Source organism: Saccostrea echinata, unplaced genomic scaffold (assembly GCF_033153115.1).
Source record: "Saccostrea echinata isolate AGI-Se365-2 ecotype Australia unplaced genomic scaffold, CSIRO_AGI_Sech_v1 ptg000011l, whole genome shotgun sequence".
Classification (NCBI taxonomy): Eukaryota; Metazoa; Mollusca; class Bivalvia; order Ostreida; family Ostreidae; genus Saccostrea; species Saccostrea echinata.
The window spans coordinates 5,046,295-5,070,658 of NW_026889760.1; the positions used below are offsets into that span (position 1 = coordinate 5,046,295).

At 33.6% G+C, this 24,364-nt stretch overlaps 1 protein-coding gene across 1 annotated transcript in view; it reads left to right on the forward strand.

The window, feature by feature from the left end:
• LOC133184885 (uncharacterized) overlaps positions 1-24,364 on the forward strand; it is a 56,451-nt gene that overhangs the window by 7,107 nt on the left and 24,980 nt on the right. The window contains exons 8-40 of the mRNA XM_061319959.1: positions 6-102; positions 355-461; positions 865-1,022; positions 1,128-1,274; positions 1,550-1,695; positions 1,942-2,174; positions 2,341-2,559; positions 2,793-2,880; positions 3,543-3,653; positions 4,553-4,630; positions 4,765-4,791; positions 5,843-6,002; positions 7,083-7,240; positions 7,535-7,641; positions 8,226-8,325; positions 8,450-8,578; positions 8,881-9,033; positions 9,694-9,858; positions 11,795-11,891; positions 13,183-13,347; positions 14,226-14,306; positions 15,871-15,924; positions 18,502-18,513; positions 19,349-19,923; positions 20,059-20,255; positions 20,361-20,483; positions 20,635-20,785; positions 21,090-21,228; positions 21,565-21,778; positions 22,501-22,621; positions 22,966-23,163; positions 23,494-23,689; positions 24,141-24,236. Of these exons, the coding sequence (XP_061175943.1) occupies positions 6-102; positions 355-461; positions 865-1,022; positions 1,128-1,274; positions 1,550-1,695; positions 1,942-2,174; positions 2,341-2,559; positions 2,793-2,880; positions 3,543-3,653; positions 4,553-4,630; positions 4,765-4,791; positions 5,843-6,002; positions 7,083-7,240; positions 7,535-7,641; positions 8,226-8,325; positions 8,450-8,578; positions 8,881-9,033; positions 9,694-9,858; positions 11,795-11,891; positions 13,183-13,347; positions 14,226-14,306; positions 15,871-15,924; positions 18,502-18,513; positions 19,349-19,923; positions 20,059-20,255; positions 20,361-20,483; positions 20,635-20,785; positions 21,090-21,228; positions 21,565-21,778; positions 22,501-22,621; positions 22,966-23,163; positions 23,494-23,689; positions 24,141-24,236 (4,802 nt within the window). The remainder of the gene's footprint in view (positions 1-5; positions 103-354; positions 462-864; positions 1,023-1,127; positions 1,275-1,549; positions 1,696-1,941; positions 2,175-2,340; positions 2,560-2,792; positions 2,881-3,542; positions 3,654-4,552; positions 4,631-4,764; positions 4,792-5,842; positions 6,003-7,082; positions 7,241-7,534; positions 7,642-8,225; positions 8,326-8,449; positions 8,579-8,880; positions 9,034-9,693; positions 9,859-11,794; positions 11,892-13,182; positions 13,348-14,225; positions 14,307-15,870; positions 15,925-18,501; positions 18,514-19,348; positions 19,924-20,058; positions 20,256-20,360; positions 20,484-20,634; positions 20,786-21,089; positions 21,229-21,564; positions 21,779-22,500; positions 22,622-22,965; positions 23,164-23,493; positions 23,690-24,140; positions 24,237-24,364) is intronic.

The window sequence follows — 24,364 nt, forward strand, 5'->3', positions numbered from 1 at the left end:
CGTAGGGAGTACAAAGTGGAGATATCAGACCGTGCCTACCACCCCCCTGTGTTACTGATAGAGACAGGGGACAGAGTCTGGTGGTACTGGGACAAATTCAAGGTAGAGATTTGAACTCTCAAAGTTTTTAAAACTCTGAGCAAATTTATTAAAAATTATAAAAAAAGAAGTTTTAGATAAATAAATAAAAGCAGTACCGGTAGCTTTTGTTTTATTTTGTATTAATTTAAGAGGACATGAATAGACAGAGGTCAGATTTTTAAAAAAATAATTGCTTTTAAAAAAGAGGCCATCATTATTCTAGATTATACAATTTTAGGTAATAACCCTGACATTTTTTTTGTGTGTTCACAGTGCAAGAAACACCATTGTGTATATCAGATAGAGGCCCCGACCTTGAACCAGGATGATGAGGAACCATATCAACCGGTTCAGAATGGCTTCAGGTGGAGTCAACCAAGGTAGGGGAGATAATCAATTCTCCTGTTAGTTTATTTATTTAAACATAACCACTGGTTTTCATTGAATTGTTATGTTATATGATGGTAAACTGGGTGCTATCTGGACTTCTATATAGTTTACTGTTAAATATTGCCACTTCCTAAATAATTAGACCTATTGCAACTGATTCACTTAGCCTATTTTATGTTAAGTTACAGTTTATGTGATATAGCTTTGTTAAATTTGTGCCATATAAAATTTACTAACTATTGAAGGTGACAACGAAAAAAAAATATTTGAAAGGGGGGTCCACAATATGTCACAAGAGAAAAGACTTATCAATAAGTTGATAAATGAAGTGGTTTGATTTTTGCTCACAAACAGGAGGCATGTATTAAGTGATTGACATAATCTGTTTTACAGTAAGCAGGGTCTGCTGTCTCATGTGTTCACAGAACCTGGAGTGTTCTATTACTCGGACCAAAACTTCCAGGAGGCAGCTGAGTACATTGGTACTGTGATAGTCAAACCTAAACCAAAGGAACACAGGGTAATGATCAAGGAGGACGGTTTTGAACCAGGTAACCTCATAGCACAGGACAATACAAATGAAAAGTTATGATTGGTGTAATAAATTTCAGTATCATACTAATCATTTTTTATTTTTTGCCTTTTAATCTGAACAGATGTAGTACGAATCAGAACAGGAGAGAGAATCTGGTTCTGGTGGAACCCCATTCTGTTTTCAAAGAAAAATATTCCAGTTTTACTGAGGGAGGTAGAAAAATGTCTGAACCCAGCAACGAAGCGACCTTCCACACCAGAGGATGAATGTAAGTCAGGAAGGTGGTCTTAAACACAGTCTTAAAATTCCATAAACTGCAAAGTTTCAAAACTGCAATCTCTAAAGCATAATGTACATGTAGATCAATGTATTGCTATATTTGCATTCATTGTGGAGGATAAATTTACAGTTCAGAACTACAAATAAGTTTTGTTGTAAAACTAACTTTAGTGAATAATAAATCTTATGGAGAAAGGAAAAAATTTAAAGATTGTGGAATTGCAATAATTAGAAATAAAGAGAACTTTGTTTTTTTATCTGCAGCTAAATACCAGCACCCAGATGAGGAGACTGTAAAACTGATCACAGATGTGGGATTTGCAACAGTTTTTTATTCCACAACTGGAGTGTACCATTACAGGGTACGGAACTCGACTGTGTGTTCTGTGATAGTCAGCCCAGGAGAAAAGGTCAGTGATGTTGTAGTTATTTCCCTTGTATATGGACAATGTATAAATTGCAGTTTGCATTATTTGGGTTTTAAAATAGCTTTCATTTGTTTGAAAAAGAAAATTCAAAATATAATATTATCTGGCAAAAGGGAACTTACAGAAATATTACAAGCAAAAAAATTTTGCTTGTTTGGATATAAGTCCTTGAAAATCTTTTTTCATATTTAAACATGAAAATTTTTTTCTTGTTTCTGTTTTTCTCAGAATCACACAATCCACCTGACAGACAGCGGTCCAGAACAGAAGGTCATCATGTCGGTCCGACCCAATGACCGGGTCTGGTGGGTGTGGCAGAGCACCAAGAAGCAGCATAATGTCATACAGGTGTCCCATCAAGGTGATCCCATCCCTGGGGGATTCTGCAGCGGTATGCCTCGGGACTCACCCTCAGCTTTCGTACACACCTTCGAATTTCCAGGAGTATTTTACTATAAAAGGTAAAATTAGGTTGATTTGTGTGCTAGGTTGTAGGTAATTGATTTTTCAAGATTTACTAGTTTTTTTTGTTTTGTTTTTTTAAATCAATTTTGAATTTTACCATCTGAGTAAGTTACAACATATGAAATATGCAAACTTGTAACATAAGAAAATTTTACTTTCTAGTCAAAGTTTACCAAAGATATTTGGAGCAGTGGTTGTGACCACACAGCCAGTGGTTCACGAGGTGGAAGTAGGACCCATCATACGTCCTGACCCCATCTCTGTCAAAGTTCACGACATTGTGTGCTGGATCTTTAGCAAACCACAAAAAGAGAATGTAGTCGAAATCACCCATCCTGACCAAGTTACAGAAGATCTACAGTGTGAAGAAGTCAGTGCAAGGTCAGTTTTTATTGTCTGTCTGTCTAGCTGTACATCTGTCTGCTTTGTATGTCTGTCTGTCTGTATGTCTTTCTCTAAGGCTGTCAGTTTGTCTAGCTGTAAATCTGCTCATGGTCTTACCACTGTCTAACTTTGTAATGGCTTCACATATCACTTAGTGCCATGTAGAGAACTGTCAAAGCATTGCTCATTAAGTTTTTACTGTTTTAATTTTATGATTGATTTATTTTTAGGTCTTGTTTGAGCAAGGCTATAGACAAAACAGGAGTGATGCATTTCTACAGCAAGTCCTTCAACAAACAAAAGAAAAATGTCGAAAATGTAAGCTTTACAATAGATCTTGCAAATTCCACATGAATTGTAATTTGTTTTAATCACAAATATTTTTTTCTTTGACACATGTTTTAATTCACTGAAATATAAAATGTTTACATTTCCAATGTCTTTGTGTGAGATAAAATTTCAAATAGTAAAAAAAACTTTATTTCTACATAAATCTACTGGTTCATTGATAGGCGTGTTGAAAAAAAATCACGAGCGGGGCGGGACGAATAGAGACAGAAGCGGGGGCTTGTAGCATGTGAATTTGCAGAATTAAGAGCATGTACATATAAGGAATAACTGTCAGATTTTGGGGTTTCATGACGATGATCAGTCGATTGGCTTGCGTGATAATTTTATGCATAAACGCCTTCGGCGTTTATGCAAATTATCACGCAAGCCACTCGATTGATCACATCATGAAACCAAAAAATTAGACAGTTATTCCTTAAGTGCATCCACAAGTGTATATGATGACCACTGTTTCTTGACTTTAAAATTTCTTAGCATATGCATCTATAGTGAAATTAAAACTCCATTATTTTTTCACCTATTGAGCTAATTTTTCACAAAATTTATCTACAGTACCAAATTGAAAATACTGTATAAGGCATTATAACAGTATAATTATTCTTGATTTGTGAGATGATTTGTTTCTTCAGTACCTGGAGGATGTGAGATTTAGCAGTGTGATCAGTGATGAGCGCTATGACAACACAGTCATCAAAGTCGACCAGCAGGGATTTCATCCACATTTTGTATATGTACAGAAGGTATGGACAGACTCTATAATTATAGTATTTAAAACTGGTTTAAGACTGTCTTTTTGATCAAAGTATATATACAGTAAAAATTGCTTATTAGGAATTTCTTGAGATATAAATTTTTAGTTCCTTGTAACCAAAGTACTTAATATCCATATACAGTAAAACTTGATTATAGCCAAGTTCTAGGAACCTGTGAATTTACTTTGAACACTATTTCCATATTTGGTTATATCCATATAACGAATTAGTTAAAGTATATACATGTATAAAAAATTCGCAATATGCATTTTTTCCTTCAAATGTGACTACCAAATATGTACTGGGTGGTATTAAATACAAAATTTTCCCTAAAGTTTCTAAAGATTTCTGATGAATTGAATTTCAGATATTAATACTAATGATAAATAATGCCACATAAATATTTGAGTTTTAAGATACCGAAAATTCATTATAAAAGATGTAATTTCGTTATTTTTAACCTCTACGGGACACAAAAACAGTTCGCTATATCCAGAAATTTGCTATATCAGAGTTACTTATAATCGTTATATTTTCCTAGGATTTGTTTAGAATTTTGCGTGGGATAAAAAAAAATTCACTATATCCGTGAATTTGCTATATCCATGTTCATACTAAATGAGTTTCACTGTAAGAACATATTATGATATGAGAGATGGGGAATTCTTCTTATCATAACTGAGAATTACTAATATCAGAGTTCCTTATAAGCGAGTTTTACTGTATAGAAACTGACATTTTATCAGTTAGTAACTGACTTCAGATTGTCCTTCGAAGTGTTTTAGTCTTTTTAAAGGGAGGTAACTTTTAACAGGCAACAATTTCAGAAGTACAATGAGAAATGTTTAAGAATACTTGTAAACTTTGATTCGGTTTTTAATTATTAGGGAGAAAGTGTCAGATGGACCTGGATCAACACGGATGAGGAACACAATATCATCCATGTCACCTCTCCAGATAGCAAGGTACTAAACACTGGTATTACAAAAGATGTAAAAAAAATTGTAGTGATTCATTATTTAATTTAATGGAATTCTATTCATGAAAGATGTAGTTAGAATAGATTTACTTAATTGTTTTGCATTATCCTTTAATCAAGGACCGTTTTGGAAGAATGAACCCTCAAGTGAGTCCTGTCTGTGATAATTATTCATGGTCATACTATCATTTATCCTATTATCCACCACTCTTCCAAAGGAAAACCAGTATCTAGCATTAAAATTTATGTAGTATTAACTTTCATAAAAATATGTTACCCTACATTGGCCAAGTTTAAGGGAAAATTTCGTATTAGATTAATTCACTGTTTCTTACTGTTATATAATTGTTTAATCTGGTAATATGTATGGTTGCTGGAATTTGAAATAGTCTTGACTGAATCATTTAATACTGAGTCAAATTTTAGCCTTTGCATTTGCTACATGCATATTTTTCTCTGATGAAATGGTGCTAAATGTTTAAAATGACATGTATTTGTCAAATAACCTATAATTTTGAAAAAAGAAGAATTGTTTTGTATGACATGAATCTTACCATTTCCTCCCCTTACAGATATGAATAAAAACTAACTAGTCTAGAAAGTATTTAGTATTTTCTGAACTCTTGTCATTATTTATACTGTCTCATAAAATTTTGTAATTTTTCGAAGCCTTTCTGAGTACTTTTTCCTCTCCACATAAGAGAACATGTGGTACTTTTCCTACTTCTCCTAAATACTAATGGGACTTTACTAGTAGTAAAACATTAAAAAATCTGTTCAACATTTCAATGAAAATAACAGTTCAATTGATTTTTTTTTAAAGGAATTCAATTTGATTCATTTATTTATGTTTGTATGTCAAACAGCAATGAAACTGTTTTTTTAAACCAGAGCAAATATATAAAATTTTTAAATTGCTTTACAGAGTTAATGGTGCCTTTCCAGGATTGTTTGTATACATTGTATTAAATGCTTATTTCTGGCCAACAGGAACCCCTTAATGTAGTTGGTGGTGTAAAATCATTTAACAGTGGCAAACAGGTAAAAAACAACAGCTTCCTCTACACATTTGACGAGCTCGGTAGTTTCACTGTGGCTTCCCAAGGTGCACCTGGATATTCCTGTACGGTTCACGTCATAACATCAGGTAAAAATCATATTAAAATGATGATTAAATTCTTTCATATTATCTCATTAGGTTCCAATCAAGGAAAAAATTGTCACTGGAATCCGAGGTTTTCGGAGCGGCATGTTGGAGAAAAATCGAGAGTTTTTACACACATTTGATAGGATCGGACAGTATTTTATCATGTCTGAGGGGGCGCCAGATGAAATCTGTACTGTTTTTGTGGTGGATGGTAAGAGAGGCGTGAAATTTTGCATACTTGGGAGCTTTTTGATAGCTAACATGCATCTAGAGTAATGCCAAAAAAGCTGGAACGTTGCCTTAAGGGAAAAGGCAGAGTGATCGATGTGCTTTTAATGTGCATTTTTTAGGGAAAGATTGAGCATATATGGAGCTTGATTTATTAGCATGCATGGTAAACATTTAATATGTATTAAAAGTGTCTGAAGTTGGTGCATTGAATTAATTGATTGTGGAGTGTAATAATAACATTTGAAGTGTTTTTACTTGTTTTATGAAATAGATTTAAATATTAAAGCCAAAAGTTGCTTACTTTGTGCATGTTCTTCTTCAGGGCAGTAGAGATCTTGGGCCATAATAGTCCTCAAAGCTTATGTGTAAAGTAGTTTGTAAAATATTTCTATATTTTGTAACCTTCAGATGACCAGTTGCTATCTGTGTTCTTGTCTCTCACTGTAAGACGTGTGAAAACTTTCAACAATTTGAGCTTCTTTTAAACAGCTGGACTAATTTCAGCCAAATACTAGGATTCATATATTAAACATATTTGCTATAATTGGATTAGAAAGGGGGGGGGAGTACATTATGATCCTATCTTTACTTGTGATGAGGTAAAAACTGTCATATTTAAAAGATTTTTTTCTTCACTCTTGGACACACAGCAGGTAAACTGTTTAGCAAAAAAGTTAATTATTTAAGGATTCTGAATTCTTGTGTGAGTCGTTATGTTATATGTAAATGTAGAGATTATAAAGGTTCTTACAGGTCTGTAGCATTTCTGACCAGAAGAGATATCATGTTCATATGTCAACATTAATGTTCCATGATCAGGGGATGTTAAATGTTGAAAATTTTTCAGTGTTCTTCACTGCATTATCTGCCTTTCCTTGATTTTAGTGTGCCCTATCAGGGTATACTTTGAATTCCTGCCTTCTTTGAGGGTTTTTAGGGGATTTTATTTTTTACCTCATTGGGATAGCTCTAGTTTTGGAAAGATTGAGAAATATAATATCCATTGTCTTTATGGTAAATAGAAGATTGATTTGTGAGCTACATTTTTCACCTTTTTCAGCTGATCATGTAAAGGAACCTTCGGTAGCTCCAAACTCCTTGAATGGAGGAACTGTTGATCAATTCAGCAAGATAGAACTGGTCTGTGAAACACTCGGATCCAAAATTTTCTACACCACTGATGGATCCCCACCTGAACTTCACATTGAATCAGCAAAGGTAAAACTTGCATTGATTAAATTTCTTATCAATAGATAGGTCAAAGATTAAATAAGATAAGTCATTTGTTACATTTTGCAAAAATTGATCATGATTAAGATTTTCTTACGTGGAAAAGTGATAGGTGATATTATACAACAATCAATGACTAAAGAACTCTCCAGGAAAGAAGAGAGATTTGCTTGGCAATGGCAGACATGAAGACTTGCCTTTAAGATTTATAATCCTAGCAAATCTAGGCCCTGAAAGATAAAATTTTAAATGTTTTCTGTTTCTTGATTTTTTTTTCTCTAGCTATACAACCCAGAGAAAGGTGTCATTCTTAAGAAACATGGACTGTGTTTTATAAGAGCTATGGCAGTAAAGGAAGGACTCCTCAATAGTTCCATTTTTACCTCTAAGTAAGTAACTTGGGTTAAGACAAAGCATGTATTTTAAATATACAGTTAAACTTTGATTGGTGTCTCAAACATCATTATTTCGATTATCATGCACATGTGCAAGTCAGCTTAAAGTCCTTAATATATCTCAATCTCTTGGACATCTTGAAGTTTTTCTTGGTCCCATTGAGTTTGAAATATTGAGGTATGACTGTATAATGTTAATTGGAATTGAATTTTTATGAATTACAAAATTCATTTTCAACAAAATTTAATCCCATGGTATTATCATTTCTCTTCAAAAGATGTAGATATGCTTATGTTAATTATCTTTTTAAAATTTGGATAATGAGTTGTACATCATATTGTACATTGTACACTGTAATTTTGAAGAAAATCATAGAAGACTCATACATGACTCCCAATTCTGTTAGCTAATTAACTTATAATTTACCCTAAGATTCTAGTATTTTATCATTCAAATAAGACATGTTAGAAATCACTTACAAATTTTTTCGTCTTTTTTTTTTTTGATAAGCACATATTCCTTTATTTTACCTGAACTTTAGGACCATATATGCACCATTTCATTATAAATATTGTAGGCGATACTGGGTTTTGGCCAAAGAGGGTACGGTGGAGGAAAGTTCCTCAGAAACAGAGACATCTGGTGACCAGAAGGAGGAGAAGCGACAGACTCCGCAGGTAAAAATCCTCTTAATTGTAAAAGAAAAATTAAAGTTTTGCATATTGAGGGGAAAAGTTTTCAGTATAATATCCAAGAAACCCTGCAATTTCTGAGACATGTTCTCTCCCCTTTTTTATGTAGAAAAATGATAATTGGGACTGGTGGAGTTGTGCGCCGACCGTCAAAGCGTGCTTTACTGACCCCGGGGTCATGGAGGTTTTCTGGGAGGAGCCTAATGCTATCCAGAAAAAACTCATCAAAGGGTACCAGGTAAACGGTCTTTTCTTTGTTTTTGATTACCTTGTCATGCATTTCAGATGAAGCTGTGCATAGTTTACTTAGTTTGAAGGACATTTTAGTTGTAGTGTACACTTAACCCAGCTTTGACCTAGCTAGCTAAAAGTACATGTACTTGTATATGCCTTCTTGCAGTGAAATTTGCAGAACCAAACCAATTTTATAAAGATGCTTATGAATGCGTTATCCTAGAGAAATTCCAGCATTTAAGATAATATTGAAAAAATTGAAATTTTATTGTGATTGTTAATTTTTTTTTTTTTTTTTTTTATCAGATTTTCCTGAATGGAGTGAGGTACTGTGAAATGTTCCCTCCCAATAATAATAGTCTTAACATCACTGGACTGGCAGGAAATCGGATATACGAGGTTTATGTAGAGGTCTATTCTCTGGATAAAAAACTCAACCCTCAGACCTCAAACAAACTGGTGAGTTGTCAGTTTATCAATAAAACAGCTGCTTCAATGCTTAAACTATCCCCATCCACTCCTAAATTAGGCCAGTAAAGCACATTTATTAACAAAACACAATTTAAGATTATACACAATTGTTGAAATATTACTTTGTCATATTGTTTATCACTGAAGTCATATGCACACTGCAAAATCCTTACAAAGGCCAGGTAATTCAATTTACCTTGCATATTTTCATAATCTCAACCCCTTCTATGAATTCTTGTTGTTTTCCCATGATCTTGTAAACAGTGTGAAAATAAAAATAGTTAAATAGCTTAAAAGATTGTTATTCTGGGCTCCATTTTACAAAAAAATTACGACTATGACCATGATGTAATTCTGTGAAAATTAATTTTCTTTTTAACATTAATCTCAAGGTGGTTTTAATCTTTTTTTTTAAAAGAATTTAGAAACTTTAAGGTATTTTTATGCAAGCAGTTTTTAAGAGAATCATATCAGAAAATTTTACAATTAACTTAAGTTTTGATCTTAGTTGTAAAAGGCCCCTAGCTGAGATGTCAACAACAAAGAAAATGTATATATGAACTTCACCTTAGTATTAAAATTGAAGAAACTTGGATAAATGCACTAATCTAAGTTGAATATTGATATGTGTCATTTTTATCTCTTCAGACAATGAAGGTGCCTCTGATGACAAAGGAGGGTGGACCAGTAATCTCCCTTGAGCGGGCTAACAAGCAGGATGCCCTGGTTGTGGTATGGATGTCTATCGACACCACTGAGTACCCCATCAAGGGCTACCTCGTGTTCCTAAATGATCAGCAGTGTGGAGCTATGGTGAGTCTCATTTTTCTAAATTGTTTAATTTGAAATCCTGTATAGAATGAACTTGCAAGGAATTTAGTAATTGGACAGAGAGTATGCGTTGATGTTAATGACTTTTGGGTGCTTTAAATTGGTTTTCTCAGACTATTGCAGCATTGTTAATGGGGAGGGGGAAACTGAAAACTTTAAGTTAACTCATTGTTAGGTTTATGAATATAGCATTTGATGAAAAGTTTAAAGTAAGAATTTGGAATAACTTTTTGTACACAAAGGAAATAAGTACCACAATATTATGAGATGCCAGTATATATTGATTCTAGTTTTTTATGAATTCATTGCATCATTATCCAATTTCTTTTCATTCATTTCGTTTTTCTTTGGTGCTTATACTTCCTTGCTATGATTTGATCTTCTTTCTAATGTTATAATATGTCTAGAGTTATGAACTATTAAATATTTTGATTGAAAGGGTTTAAATCCCACTGCTTGCAGAAAAGAATACATTATATAACATTTTGAATTAATAAATCTGCCCCCCCCCCTTTTTTTTGTGGGGGGGGGGGGGGGGTGTCTTTTATTTTCTGAGACAAATATTCAAAATGGTAAAAGTTAATATTAAAGACAACTCATAACTTATTTCCACAAGTTAGTAGGATTAAGCCATATCAACAGGTACATCAAAAAATTTATGAACAGGTTGAGGAATGATTTAGTACTACATGAAAAATTTAAATCCCTTGACATGGTTTTGTGATTAATCCATTTGGAACTTGAATAGCCTTTACGTTTGATTAGAAGGCTCGTATTATTAGCTACATGACTTTAAATGTCTGGTATATGTTGTTTAACCTGACCTGTGGTTACTAGTGAGTGGTGTATATTAAGTACATTTAAAGTACAAATCATCAAAATTCTGAATAACTTCTCTTTTGTGAATGTACATATAAAGTTCTATATGTCTCTGGACATTGCATGGATAAGGAAATCTCTGATTTCAGGTAAAATTTTGATTTAAGAGCTGAGTCAATTTGCAAAACCAATCTTTGGATTGATGATGCGTGTTATATTGTCTGCATACTAATGTATAAATGCATGTATATATTAGTTTTACAATATAGGTATAAAATAGGTATATTTAATTAATACCACCCTTAAACTTGAGCATTGTTTTTTGTTTGTTTGTTTTTTTTTAATTAAAATTAGTTACTACTATAGGTACATTTTAAGTGCTATCATGACTATCATCTTAAACTTTAATTAACATGGCAATTATATTGTAAATCTTTTTGAATTTCAACAGCTTCTATGAAAAATTATTGTAAAATAAGTTATCTTTTTTTTTTTAAATTATATACTTATTAAGTGAGGTCTGAGCTACGGTTATTGCAATTGTTCATAAAGGTTGCATGCCATATACTGAAATGGTATAATTTCTTCTTTGTGCTTTGGACTGTACAATATCTGGCATGTAGAAGGGAGGGAATAATACATTATCCCATACTCAATCACCTTGTTATTTACACTCCCATCGAACAATTGATTTAAATTTTTCAGAGCACTGAGACACCATTTTATATGTTGGAAGAAGCTTTTCACAAAGAATTTGTTTATTTTCACATACCCAATATTTAAACAGTGCTTAATGCTTCCAAAAGCCATTATTGATTAGCGACAGTTTCCTCATTATTCAAAGTCTGTTTTTAATTTTTTTTTCTTCTAACACAAGCTTTATTTATTTTTTAATATCCATCTCTGGAGAGGAAATTAATTCTTGGTCAATAATTAGGTATTCCTGAACACCTCAAGTGTATTTACTTGTTTTGTTTATTGTTACAGGTAGAGAGAGCATTCTCAATTATTCATGATAACATTATCAACTTTCATCTGTGATCTTTAGTACTCTTGACTATATTGGAGTTTCCTATAGCAACCTTGTTATATTTTTTAGCTTGTGCCTGATCCAGACAAGAACCGATGTAAGGTTTTCATTGGTGGATGTGAGCTGAATAAGGAGCATAGGATCTATGTTGTTGCTCTACCAAAAGGTAAGTGTCAAAAACCAATAACTTTTCAGGACTAAATTTTAAGTGTTTGTATTGCAGGGATTTCTATTCACACTTCAGTCAAATCCTGTAATACAAATCTTTTTCTTTTTTCAAAGTCATGCATCTTTGTTTGATATTTTACAAATACTATGAATATGCTTTTGTGTAATTCTGGATTAGGAGAGAGAGCAGGAAAACAGAGATGAAGACTTTGTGGAAACATTAAATAATTATTAAATTAATTATAGCTAGACAGTTGCATAATTGTAAGGTGTCAAAGAAAAAATGATATATCATATATCCACAATCAGCCACATTTCCAAACTGTCAACAATCTATGAATGTAAATTTACTGTAAACTATGTATTGTGGTGTCATATGTTATCAGAATCATTTTTATGGTATTTTATCAGTCAGTTCTATGACCTTTTGCTCTGAAATCTTATTTTCTCGTTGATATATTTGTCAGATGGTACAAATGGTGAGTTTACATTCAATTGAACACAGAGCTTCTTTTCTATAGTTTCGGAGTTCTATCTCTGCATATTTGCTTCAGTGGCTTACCAAGCCTAGAAAATAGAGAAGGATAAAAATTTAACTTTTCATTGGAAATAGTGATGAATTTATTTATTTATTACCAGTAGTATGAATCTCATTCATCACATCATATCAGTAGTATATTAAGCACAGTTAAAGGCTTTCAGTCTAGGTTTAGTAAAGTGGTGTTAATGGAGATTAAAAGTTCATTTTGAAAGCTGTATATTTGATATATGTACGAAGTCTAACTTGTATTTACTTTTGGAGGAAAGTTTTCAAAAGAATATTATCTACAAGTAGTAGCAATTATTAGACGATCGAACCAGCTGTTGTATATATGCATCAGATGTATAATTCTGTACTATTCAGAGTCTAGTTGCCTTAATGTTAGAATCTATTAAAGAAAGAGTGTGTTAGTACACTACCTTTGTGGAAAAGGATTAAACTGCATACATTTTGACATTTTTTTTATTTTTTACTTTGCACAAGATGATGCCTGTTAGATTAGATTTAGCAAAATTTCTTTCTGAATATAAATATGGAAACAGAGAGGTTTTTTTTCTTGGTATCAGGAATGTTACTAACTCTTTATTCATGCATGAGAGATACTCAAGTAAATTAAAGGAACATAAAATACCATTTACTGGTTCATCTCAAGTTATGAATGTTGCATTTGCAAAAATCGTTTACATAAATGTCAAAAGACACGTTGAAGTTTTCATGTGAAATAACTCTCTAGTGATTTGTTTAACAGACAATGTTGAAGATGGGCGTATGTCCAATGTGATAGAGGTGGTCCTCCCACTGGATACCTCACAGATTGTACTTCCTGACGAGGACGAGAGACTGGACCAAGAGGAACTCTACCAGGAGTACATCTCTATACAGGAAGGAAGTGGATATCTGGCAGCCATGGATGGTAGGCACTTCCTGTTGGTGATCTTAGATGTTGTGTGCTGGGTTTTTCTTCTTTAACTTGCTGTTTTGATTTATCTGTGATGGTGTTTTAGAGCTTTTTTTGTAGTGTTGTGTTGTAAGGCAACATCTGATTCATCATAGACTTAATAGATTGTTTTAAAGCAATGATAATTTTATATTCATGTGAATCAAGTTTAATATTTTACACTTTAAATATTATTTTTTTTTTTTTTTTTGGAAAAAATTGAGATATGTAGGCTTTTGATTAGTGATTCAGTAATAATAATTTGAATTTTAGGTGCTTGAAGGCAGTTCTTTGATATAACTGTTCAGATCAAGATATATTTCTTGCATTAATTTTCGTTTCATCTCTGTAGCCCAAACACTTTTATTAATATTCGTATTTCATTCTACAGTTATCCAAGTGTTTCATCAAATACACGTTCTTGCATGATCACCTGTTCAAAGGGTTCTTTTAAAATTAAAAAAATTTCAATTAAACTTTAAAAACTTTAAAAAATGTTCTTTTAAAAAATTATCAATACTTAAATCTTTTTTTTTTAAAATTTTTAACATATTAAAATTGAAAATTTGAATAGGGAGAATATTCTAAAAAAAAAAAAAAGTTCTTTTAAAATTGTCGATACTTGAATTTTTTAACATATATTATATTGAAAATATGAATTTTGAATCAAGAGAATATTTTGTTCACACATTGTGATTCTTTATTGGTTACATTTTAATTTAGCTAGTTAATGTTTCATTATGGTGATTTCTTCCTTGTATTGAGGACACACTTGAATAAATTTGTTTGGTGTTGTGTGTTTGAAGTGCTTTGTATTTTTGCTTGAGCTTTTCGTATTTCACATCATTCTTCAGCAAAACGTCATCACATTGAAACTAACAACGTACCACCTCTCACTACCAGCTACCAGTATACATCAAGTAAACAACCCACGGGTAAATATGTCGGTTAAAAAATCTATTGTAGTCAGTTCTGGCATTTTTGTCAGCCATTTGCCTTTTTATCTTTAAGAAACTTGAAATAAACTGATAAATTGTCGTCATGAAAAAATAAATAGTCTGCATGCTTATTTACCTCCTCTTTTTTTTACAGCACTGATGTACAAGTAATGGATATATTCAAAAACTAAATTTGTATAGTTTTATAGGGAAGTTTTCATGATAAATACATGGAATCTGTTTTTAATCATACTTAAGAAAAAAATTAATTTCCTCAAATTTTAATTAAGTTATTAAATAAGAATTTTGTTGAAGTTGCCAAACAACATATGGAATAAGGGTGGATTTTCCATGGACTGACATCAGTTTAATTAAAACAGGATCCTAAATTGCTATATAATTAATATAGAGGTTATTTCCCAAATATATGATAAAATCTATAGTCATTAATCAGAGAGTGTTTGTGAAATTCTATGATTCTGAATAATTATTCTTAAATTTAAAGTAATAATGGTTGATTTATAAGCAACATATTGATTTCAAATTCTTAAATAATTTGTAAATATTAATTTTTAAATTTTTTTTTACTCCAAAAATACCATTGTGAGAACAATGACTTTTTCCCTAAAATATAAGAACTATCAATGAATACAACATTAATTTTATTGATGAACTAAAATAAAATAATGACCCATTTAGATAGTAAGTATAAAACACACTTATAATATCAGTATGTATATTGTGTAGTTTTATATATGGAATTCTGTCAGATCCATAGCAAAAATGTATCACTTTTGAAATGCCACTTTCAAAAAATGAAGCTCTCAGAAATAAAAACGTTGGCTTAAAAGTAGGTGATTTATGAATGTGAAGTAGCAATGTATTTCTTACAGAAAGCAAATTTTATTGAAAATGTTTTAAACTTATTAAAATTTCGAAAACCATATAGTACATATTTCTACAAATTGTACATTGTGTAATTTTTTGTCACTTCCACTGGAATTCCCTGTGATTATAGATCAAAAAGCTAAAAATCAGCTACATTTACTGGAATGTGTTGAATCCTAAAATTACTCTCATGAGAAAAGATTCCAGATATATAATTGGGGAATTTGATTTGATTCTTAAACTGATCAACTTGTCAGAGTTGTCCAATTGATCCTTAATCATGTATGCCATTTCCATTGTGAATTCACTCCAATCCAGGGTTTTTATCAATAATTTGACTATATGTATAGGTATTACACATTAACAAGTCCACTCTACAGAGAGAATGGCCTCATCAAATCAGAATAGAATGCCTTGTATGTAGATTATGAACTTGTCATAAACATGTTAACGTAATGTGGATGCACAATGCTGATTTTGTGTAGTCATTTGGTAGAGATTTTTGTTACATTTGCTAGGAATTTCTCATATATTCATAACAAATGGATAATTTTGATTATAGTTACCTAACAAAGCCATAGCTGATTTGCATTAACATGATATATATTGAAGTTTCTTGCACACTTAACAGCTTTTATTGATATTTTATGCTTTACTCTGTTTTCTGTTTCAGACAGAAGATCGGGAGCACCGGCTGTGGTAGAAGTGGAAGATCCCAGATACAGAGGTAAATAATGGTCAAAATTACCAGTCAAATATCAAACTTCTTCCTTTCTGAAACTCTAGCATCTATCATTATACATCAGAAATACCATTATTTTTTTCAAAAATTGATAGAGATAATGCTGACTCCTTTATATTTTCAATCTTTCTTGATCTTCATTTATGCATCTTTCATTCATGGAACATTTAAAAACTAATAGGAGTGAAACCACTGAAAAAGAAAACAACTTTACAATCAAAGACTCCGGACTTAACTTCCTCTAATGCATCCCACAATGCATCTCATCCAGTGTCTGCTTCTGATCCACATCAGAAGTTATCCATGCCGCTTCCGGATGGCATGCTTTCACATGGATATGCCACACCGGCTCTTGAACAATCAAGACCCCAATCTCTTGTTCAATCACTGGCCGACAGAATCTCTGATCGCCAACGACAAAGAAGTATTGAACTTGTAAATGAATGTTTGAATTCCCGAGCAAATAGTCAAGCCAACAGTGAATATTTTGGTGGAGACCCACTTTCTAGAGATCTAAGCAGACGGTCATCCCAGAAGAGCTTTTTCCAACAGCAGGTTAATTCTCCCAGTGTAGCTGATCAGTATTTAGAGATGAACCCTATGATTCAAAGAAGATTATCTCTTAGTTCTAATAGACAAGGAATAGACCAACATGTTATGCCATCATCTTCCCAATCAGTGCATCACATGCCTGTCTTGCAAGCTCCGCCACAACTTAATGTGGAGGAACCTCAAAGACATCACCACATTTCATCCAGATCAGCTGGAACTGTAGCAAAACTTAGTCAACCTCAGCCTGTGAATCTTCAACTACAGAAGCTTAAGTACCCAATAACATTCAAGATGGTGGCAAAAGCTGTGAAAAACTTCATTACTCAACAGAATATTGTCATGACAGCGATAGCTCCAGGGAGGGTGAAGAAAAGGTTCAGGTTTGACTGGGCACGGTTCAGAACTTGGATCAATGTAACCAAGCCATTTGAGAAGGAGAAAGATGCAGGGGTGATGTATCAGCTTCAGGCACCTACCCCATCCATCGCACCCCAGGAAGAGGACAGGACGACTTCAGAATTTGTTTTTAATCAGCATCAAACTGATCATTTGCGAGAGAGACACCTTAACTTTATGCGACAACAGCTTGACCCAGATCTCTATCCTGAACATACTGGTGGGCAGCACAGATCACCAAGACATGATTATTATTCTCATGAACCTCCAAGAAGTTCTAGAAGTTCAAGGTTTGGGCATAACTTGGATGTAGGTAGACAAGAGAGGTCTACCTATCATGGAAGGTCATTTGATCATGCCAGTCCTGACAGAAGTAGAAGGAGTCCAAGATTTGAGTTTTATGGACCAGAGGAAAGACACTCTCCTTACAGAAGAGAAAGTAAGTCAAGATCACATTCTCGTTCTCAGGAGAGGAGGCAAGACATGGGTCCCCATGATGACTGGTTTGAGTATCAAGGCAGAGAAAGGTCTGGCCCACAGAGAAGTGCAAGAGACTATGACAGTGGATTTGAAAGAAATTCTCATGATGAGAGACATTCCAGAGACCATGGCTTCTATGAGAGTGAATCAGACTATGATGAAGAATATGAGGATTTCAATGTCTCTTCTGATGAGTATGAGAGTCCTCCATATTATGCACAGGAGAGCAGAAGATACAGAGAACAGCCACATCATCAAAGAGGTGGACCTAGAGGTCTTCCACCAAGACACAAAAGACGTTTGGCAAGTTATGAGAAAGAGGATGTAAGAAGTCACAGGAAAAGAAGCCCAGACCATAAACAGAAGCAGAAAATAAAAGCAAGAGGTTTTGACACAGACTTTGGAATTTATGGTGGACCAGGATCTAAGCCCCCACCATTAACTCTAAAGGAGTACAATGAGTCACAACGGAAGTCCAAGAGAAAGAAGAGGAAGAGACCAAAGAGACATTCAGCCCTGTATAACATGTTGGACCAGGATGTAGAGTATCCCTCAGAGCTCCCTCCAGCTCTCAAAACCCTGGCCACTTACGGGAAGATGTTTCATGGACAGCTGCTCCAGGATGCCATTCAGATGGACCATGAAGGTAGAGGAAGATATCTGCATGGATGACAAATTCACTGATGAGAATGAATCACTGTAGTGCAGAATGAGGCACTCCTCTTGCAGAGAGATAACTGCATGACCACTGACATTGTTACATGAACACTTTAAATGGAATGGATCACTTCATTGATTTTTTTTATGATTTCTGAATGTTTTAGTACCAAATTTTCTTTTTGTTTGGAATGATTATTTGATATTTATAGAAAGATTTCTTTTGATATTGCTTCTTTGACAGCTTGATTTGATGTAAGATGCTTGTGTACATTTATTTTTAAGTTTTAATCCAGGTTTATATTGTGTATAGCATCTAATGCTAGCTGAATTTACTGTATTCATTTTCTGTAAATTCTGACAATTCCAGATAGATTTACATATGAAGATTTCTTTAAATCAGCATTATTTATATCGTTCATACAGTCATTCAATGCCATCTGACAAAATGTTTACAGATTTTGAATTTGATTTCAGAATCCTCTGATGGTAAGTTAGGGAACCAGTTTCAGATGTGACTGTCACAGAACCAGTTTACTAACATTTTTACCTTTTCTAGTGTCAGATTTCATGTTCAACTTGGTGTTTTATTCATTGTGTAAAGACATTTAAAGATTACATCATTTTGCTAAAACATTTACTTCAAAAGGACATTGGCTTAAGGTCTTCATCTCCAAACTAAAATGTCACATCTTGTGCCAGGACAGTGAGTTTTAATTGGGCTTGATTGAAATATATTTGAACTTCTTTACATTAACCAGGGGCTTTATTTGAAAACTTAACTTTGACAAGAGTACAAAGCATTCATTGATGCTTCAAATACTTCTTTGATTTTTGTACCTATCCCAATGAGTTTGCCAAATGTACCCAACTGAATAACTGATGGTACATTTTTATATAAATACTATACATTCCTATCGTATACATTTAGATATTATCTAATATAAGCCAAAGGTACATTGATTTTTGTTTATTATACATATTCCTGCTTTGTTTTCCTTCATTAATTTTCCCTCCATACTATAGATAAACCTTCCCTATTTAACTCACTTGTCACACCCTCTAAATGTTCTTGATGCTTATTGTATTTAAAGGAACACTTGTACAAGTTTTGCATTTTGTCTTCACAATTTGATTTTGCATAAAACTTTGTTTTTTACATGTTTTTCAATTCCGTAATAGTCTTAAGAAATATTGACTTCATGAGGTCTTAAGAAGTCTTGAATTAATGGGGGTTTTTTTGTTTTTTTTAAATCCTTGTTATGTCTACATAAAAAGTTGTTCTTTCTTCAGTAAAATATATATGTTTTGAATTCTTTTGCAGATCAGAGTATGATGACAGATGACAACTATGAGAAGGGAACACAAACACCAAGGGGCAAATCTCGAGTGAAAAATCTCAGAGATAGCTATGGCTCAGGTGACTTCTCAGAGGAGCGAGCTCAATCTCGGCGAGCACAAATTTCTGACTCGGAGAGTGAGACTGAGTCTGAGACTGGCTCATCAGAAAGTGAAACTGAAAGTGAGACTGCCTCAGAAGGAACTAGATTATCTAACGAAGGAAGTGTTATGGTGGTCAGCATGAAGGATGCAAAGTATGCTCCAAAGGTCATGAGAGAGGTCAAGCAACAGAGCAGACCCAGGAGCAGTTACATTGCTAGAGATGACAAAACTGACACTGGGACACAGTCGGACATCACTCCGAGACCCCCTTCTGCTAGGCGGTATCGAGATACTCATAGTGCTTGCTCAGACATAAGTCCTCCTCGGTTAGCTCGAAGGGCACTCATTGAAGTAGAGGAGACAGCCTCAATTGATTTGAATGAAGACCACATGATGAAGAGTGTTGTTGTGTCCAAGGAAAGAGGAAGTAGACGCCGCCAAGTAGAGGAAGGGGAGGTAAATGAGGAAAATTTAAGATTTCATTGATTAAAGTATTTTTCAATAAAATTATGCTAATTTTAGCTACAAAATATTGTTATTTACAATTGGTGTGTAATGTTTAAATTTTTACACACATTTTCTTATTTTCAGCCTGTATATAACCCTGCCAATGACGCACAAGTGGGTGTGCCTGCTCCAACTATCAAAGTATCCAGTATGGGTAAATCAGGGTTGATTGTGGAGTGGTACATTGACAATCGTATTGACTCAGAGTATGAAGTCCAGCAGTATATCGTCAACATTGTGGGCCGAGACTTCAGTGTCAAGGATGTCAACAGTCATATCAGGTACTGAACACACTAACACTAAATTTCAGGTAGAACTGTGAATTTTTAAAAAATTATATACATGTATATAAGGATTTTAAGTATATGTGATATTTTCATTTTTAGTTTTGAATGTAACCTTGTGGATAACAAAGGTCACAGTGTTAGAGGTACCCAGCATTGCTGGACTCTGGATGGAAACAAACGTAAAATCAACATCAGGGGTCTGTACCCTGACAACACGTACAGGTGGGTGCTAAAGATTGGGCTATATATATACAGTACATATGTTACCTCAAGACAACTATCTACATGTATGTTATCTGCAGTTTTATTTTTAAATACATATATTTTTCAGTATTGAAACATGAAAGACGTATATATTGACATATTTATTCAGGGTGTTTGTGGTGGCAAATTATGGTTTCCGTGACGATGAGGAGGAACAAAAGCCTATAGAGGTCCAGGCTACATCTCCTGTGATTTACTACACCACAATAGGACCCCCTCTCCCTCCATTTGTCAGGGTTCTCAATGTTGGATTATATCAGGTACAGGTTACACTCAGTGATTTTATAGATATTTAGTCATAAAATGTGTTCTTTGTATATCTTGTGTGAGAAAATCATGTGAAGATGTGTATATTAAAATAAAATATTTTTTTATTTATCCATCATGCAGAATTAAATTCATATAATGATACAGTATGTTTTCTTTATTATGAGAAAAAACTCAATTAGAATTCATGGAGAGTTTATCATTGTGCAGGAATAAGAAATCAAGAAAATCAAATGATGCTATAAATTTGGCAATAACTACTGGGTTATTATAAAGTGAAACTTTTTTTCTGTATAGACCACAGTTCAATGGGATCCTCCAAGACTACAGAGTGGGCTGGAGTTATTGGGTTATAAAATCTATGTAGATAACAAGGTTCTACAAGGTCTTCAGAGAAAAGACACACGACAATTGGTGATTAATGACCTGGTGCCAGGTAAGAGTTATCTCCCTTAAAAAGCAATCTTGTATATTACCTCTGGTTAAAACTGTCATTTTGATCTGGTTTTTGAAGTATCTATCCTAGTTTTTCTTTTCAAGTACTTGTAGCATATTTCATGCTTTTTTTCCAGGAGTCTATTATTTTCTAAGCAAATTGAATATTTATTAATTTGAGTAATTAAGTCCAATAAAATTTTCACTTAACAGTAGGTATCTGTATAAAGAGTCTTCTATTCCCTTTTCAACCAAGTGTTTACTACATAGTTTACCTTTGACAAATTTCATACAAAAACTGTATATTGTGCTTTCAATTTCTCATTTCCTCATGTAGGAAAAACAATCGGTGTATCGGTGGTAGCAGTCCTGAGACAAAGTGGTATAGAGAGTGAACCCTCCCGACAGATACACATCACCTGTCCTAAGAGGCCTCCTCCCCCTCATATCAGCCAGCAGCCCCTCCACAAACACGGCAGTGTATTAGTGGCCTGGGACAAGCCAGGAGGGGTCAGGAGAGCCGTGGCTCAGGAGGGAATCACCAGCTACAGGTACCCCAAACTTTCCTTGCGTATACCAGACCTGTTTACTCATTTCGCGGTATTTTGCACGGATTTTAAGTCCAAATTATAATTCACATTTTGCTCTAATTATGAAAATATGGAAATCAGAAATCCATTCATTTGGTTTTTAGCAGTTAGATTTCGTTATGATCTGTCTCAGTTTGACGCTTTTTAATCGCTTAAAAAAGAGGTAGATTTCAAACACTTAAATGATGTCAGGTTGCCAAAACGCGGTGGTTTAAAAAATGACAGAAACCCCTCAAAAGAAAGGAAGGTATGATGTTTTTCTTAAACTATGTTTTGGTAATCAGAAATGTAGTTGTTCTCTAGTAATATATGTCAAATCGATGGAAAGTAAAATATTATGGAAAAATGCCAAATCTCACTGACAAATCTAATAAAAAATACTGAGAGACAACAGTATAGGTAAACAGGTCTGGTATGCTTGTTTGTTTCTCATCTTCAATCTAAATGTATTTCATTTCAGTGCAGACATGGAATTTGTTAAAACATTAAATTTTTTTTACAGATATTATTTGTATCCTGTGTTAACTCATTAACTAAGATTTTATACCAGTAGTTACACTTGCATATGGTAGGTTTGCATGTTATGATATGAGATATCATAAGAAGATTCATAGAAGAGGAACAGAGTTTGGAAAGTTAGCTATTCAGTTGTGGAGTTTTAAGTATCTGTTTTTATTTTGTAGGATATATGTCAATGATAAATACTTTGGGAAGATAGATGCCTCCCCCAAAATGGATCGCCAAGGTTACCAGTATGTGATCACTGGCCTTAACCCTGAGGAAAGCTATGATGTCAAGGTCAAGGTATGGTGTATACTAGTTGTGTTGTCAAATTATGATTTTGAGTCCTTAAATTTTTTGTATGTGATTCTGTGTAAATTGTACAAAATAACCCTTTTAAGAGCAATTGTTGACATTATGCTAGGGAATCGTTATATAAGTGTTTACAAAAGAATTACTTCAGAAATGAAACAGAATATTTCCTTGGTAACAAGGATTAAAAGCTGGGCGAAATGTATGGACAATTTGAAAATAAGATTTTAGTGGCCTTACAAGTTTTTAGAGAAAATTATTCAGGGATAAGGCTGTTGAGCACCTATGCACATAAGAACTTTTTTTTTCTCAATTCTTATTTCTACTTTTCACAGAGTATGGCTGGTCAGAAACATGTCGATCCCGACCAGAACCACATTTTCTGTATCAGTGAGAGTGCTTTCTCTAACACTATCCCTGTCCAAGCTCCAGCGGCTCCTAAATCTCCAGAGCTCAGGCTAGAGAGCATGACCCCCCAGGGAATCAGGGTCACATGGCTAGCACCTCAGCAGTACGGGGAGGCAGAAATTTCTGTGAGTTGCATAAGAAAAAAATTTCTTTGAAGAAAAAGTGTCTCTTAAATGTCTACATTTAATAACTTAAAATTTTTTCTCTTTATTTTATTAGAAACAAATACTGTATGAATATCACAATTATAGCTATATACTTTGTGAGTTACTTCCCTTTAATTACTAAATATTATTAGTTCTGTTTATCTTTAATTAAAACATGAATGGTTTGGGAGAAAAAAGTAGAATGTCAAATTAATGGTATTGTCAGAAGAAGATAGTGAATAAGACAATCTCATAAAAGAATTTGAAATATACTTTCATGGAGACTTATTTATTTCCATAAAATCACAGGGTTACCGTCTGCTGAAGAATGGTAAACTGTATGGACACGTCATGGGACCTGACGTTAACGCTGTAGATATTACTGGGATCTCCCTCGGTGACAAGGTTGTCCTTCAGCTGGTGGCCTTGACAAATCATCCAGTAGGGAAACTTGAGCGAGCTCTTATGGAGCTCGAGAGAGATGAATCATCACCACAACAACAAGGTAGATAAGTTTGTAACTCATTTCTTCTTCAATTTTTCATTTCAAAATTAAACGTTTGAAAGTATGTGGACAATAGCTCTCTTTGTTGCAGTAATTTTTTTTTGTGGATTGCTTTAGAATGGTTTGAACAATTATTTGCACAACTCATGACATTGATTGTGTTTCAATTAATCTTCACTCACTTTGAAAGTAACAGGAAGGCATAACAGATGACAAGTCCATTTGATCTAATGTTGGTGAATTTGTAAATTTTCAGTTTTCAGAAGTGCACAAAAAATACTGTTGTACTCTTCAATTTGGCTTTCTTTCTTACTTTGGCTAAATGTCTGTACATGAAGTATTGTTATGGAAGGGATGTTGTGATCATCTCAACAGCAGTGTGTGTACTATTATGCCTTCAGTAAAGTTACACATCTTACACCATTAGTTTTTGATGTTGATTTTGCACTAGCACAACTCACTGGTAGTGATCAGAAAGTGTTCACTCTGACAGAGGGAGTGAAAACCAAGGGCTGGACTAAAACCGAGTCTACTAACAAACTGGAGGGTAACTAACTAGATCCTAACTAACTATAAACTCATTGTATGCTTAAAGTGAAGCTAGAGGGTAACTAACTAGATCCTTACTAACTCTTAATTCCTTGTATTCTTAAAGCTACATAGCAGAATAAAGCT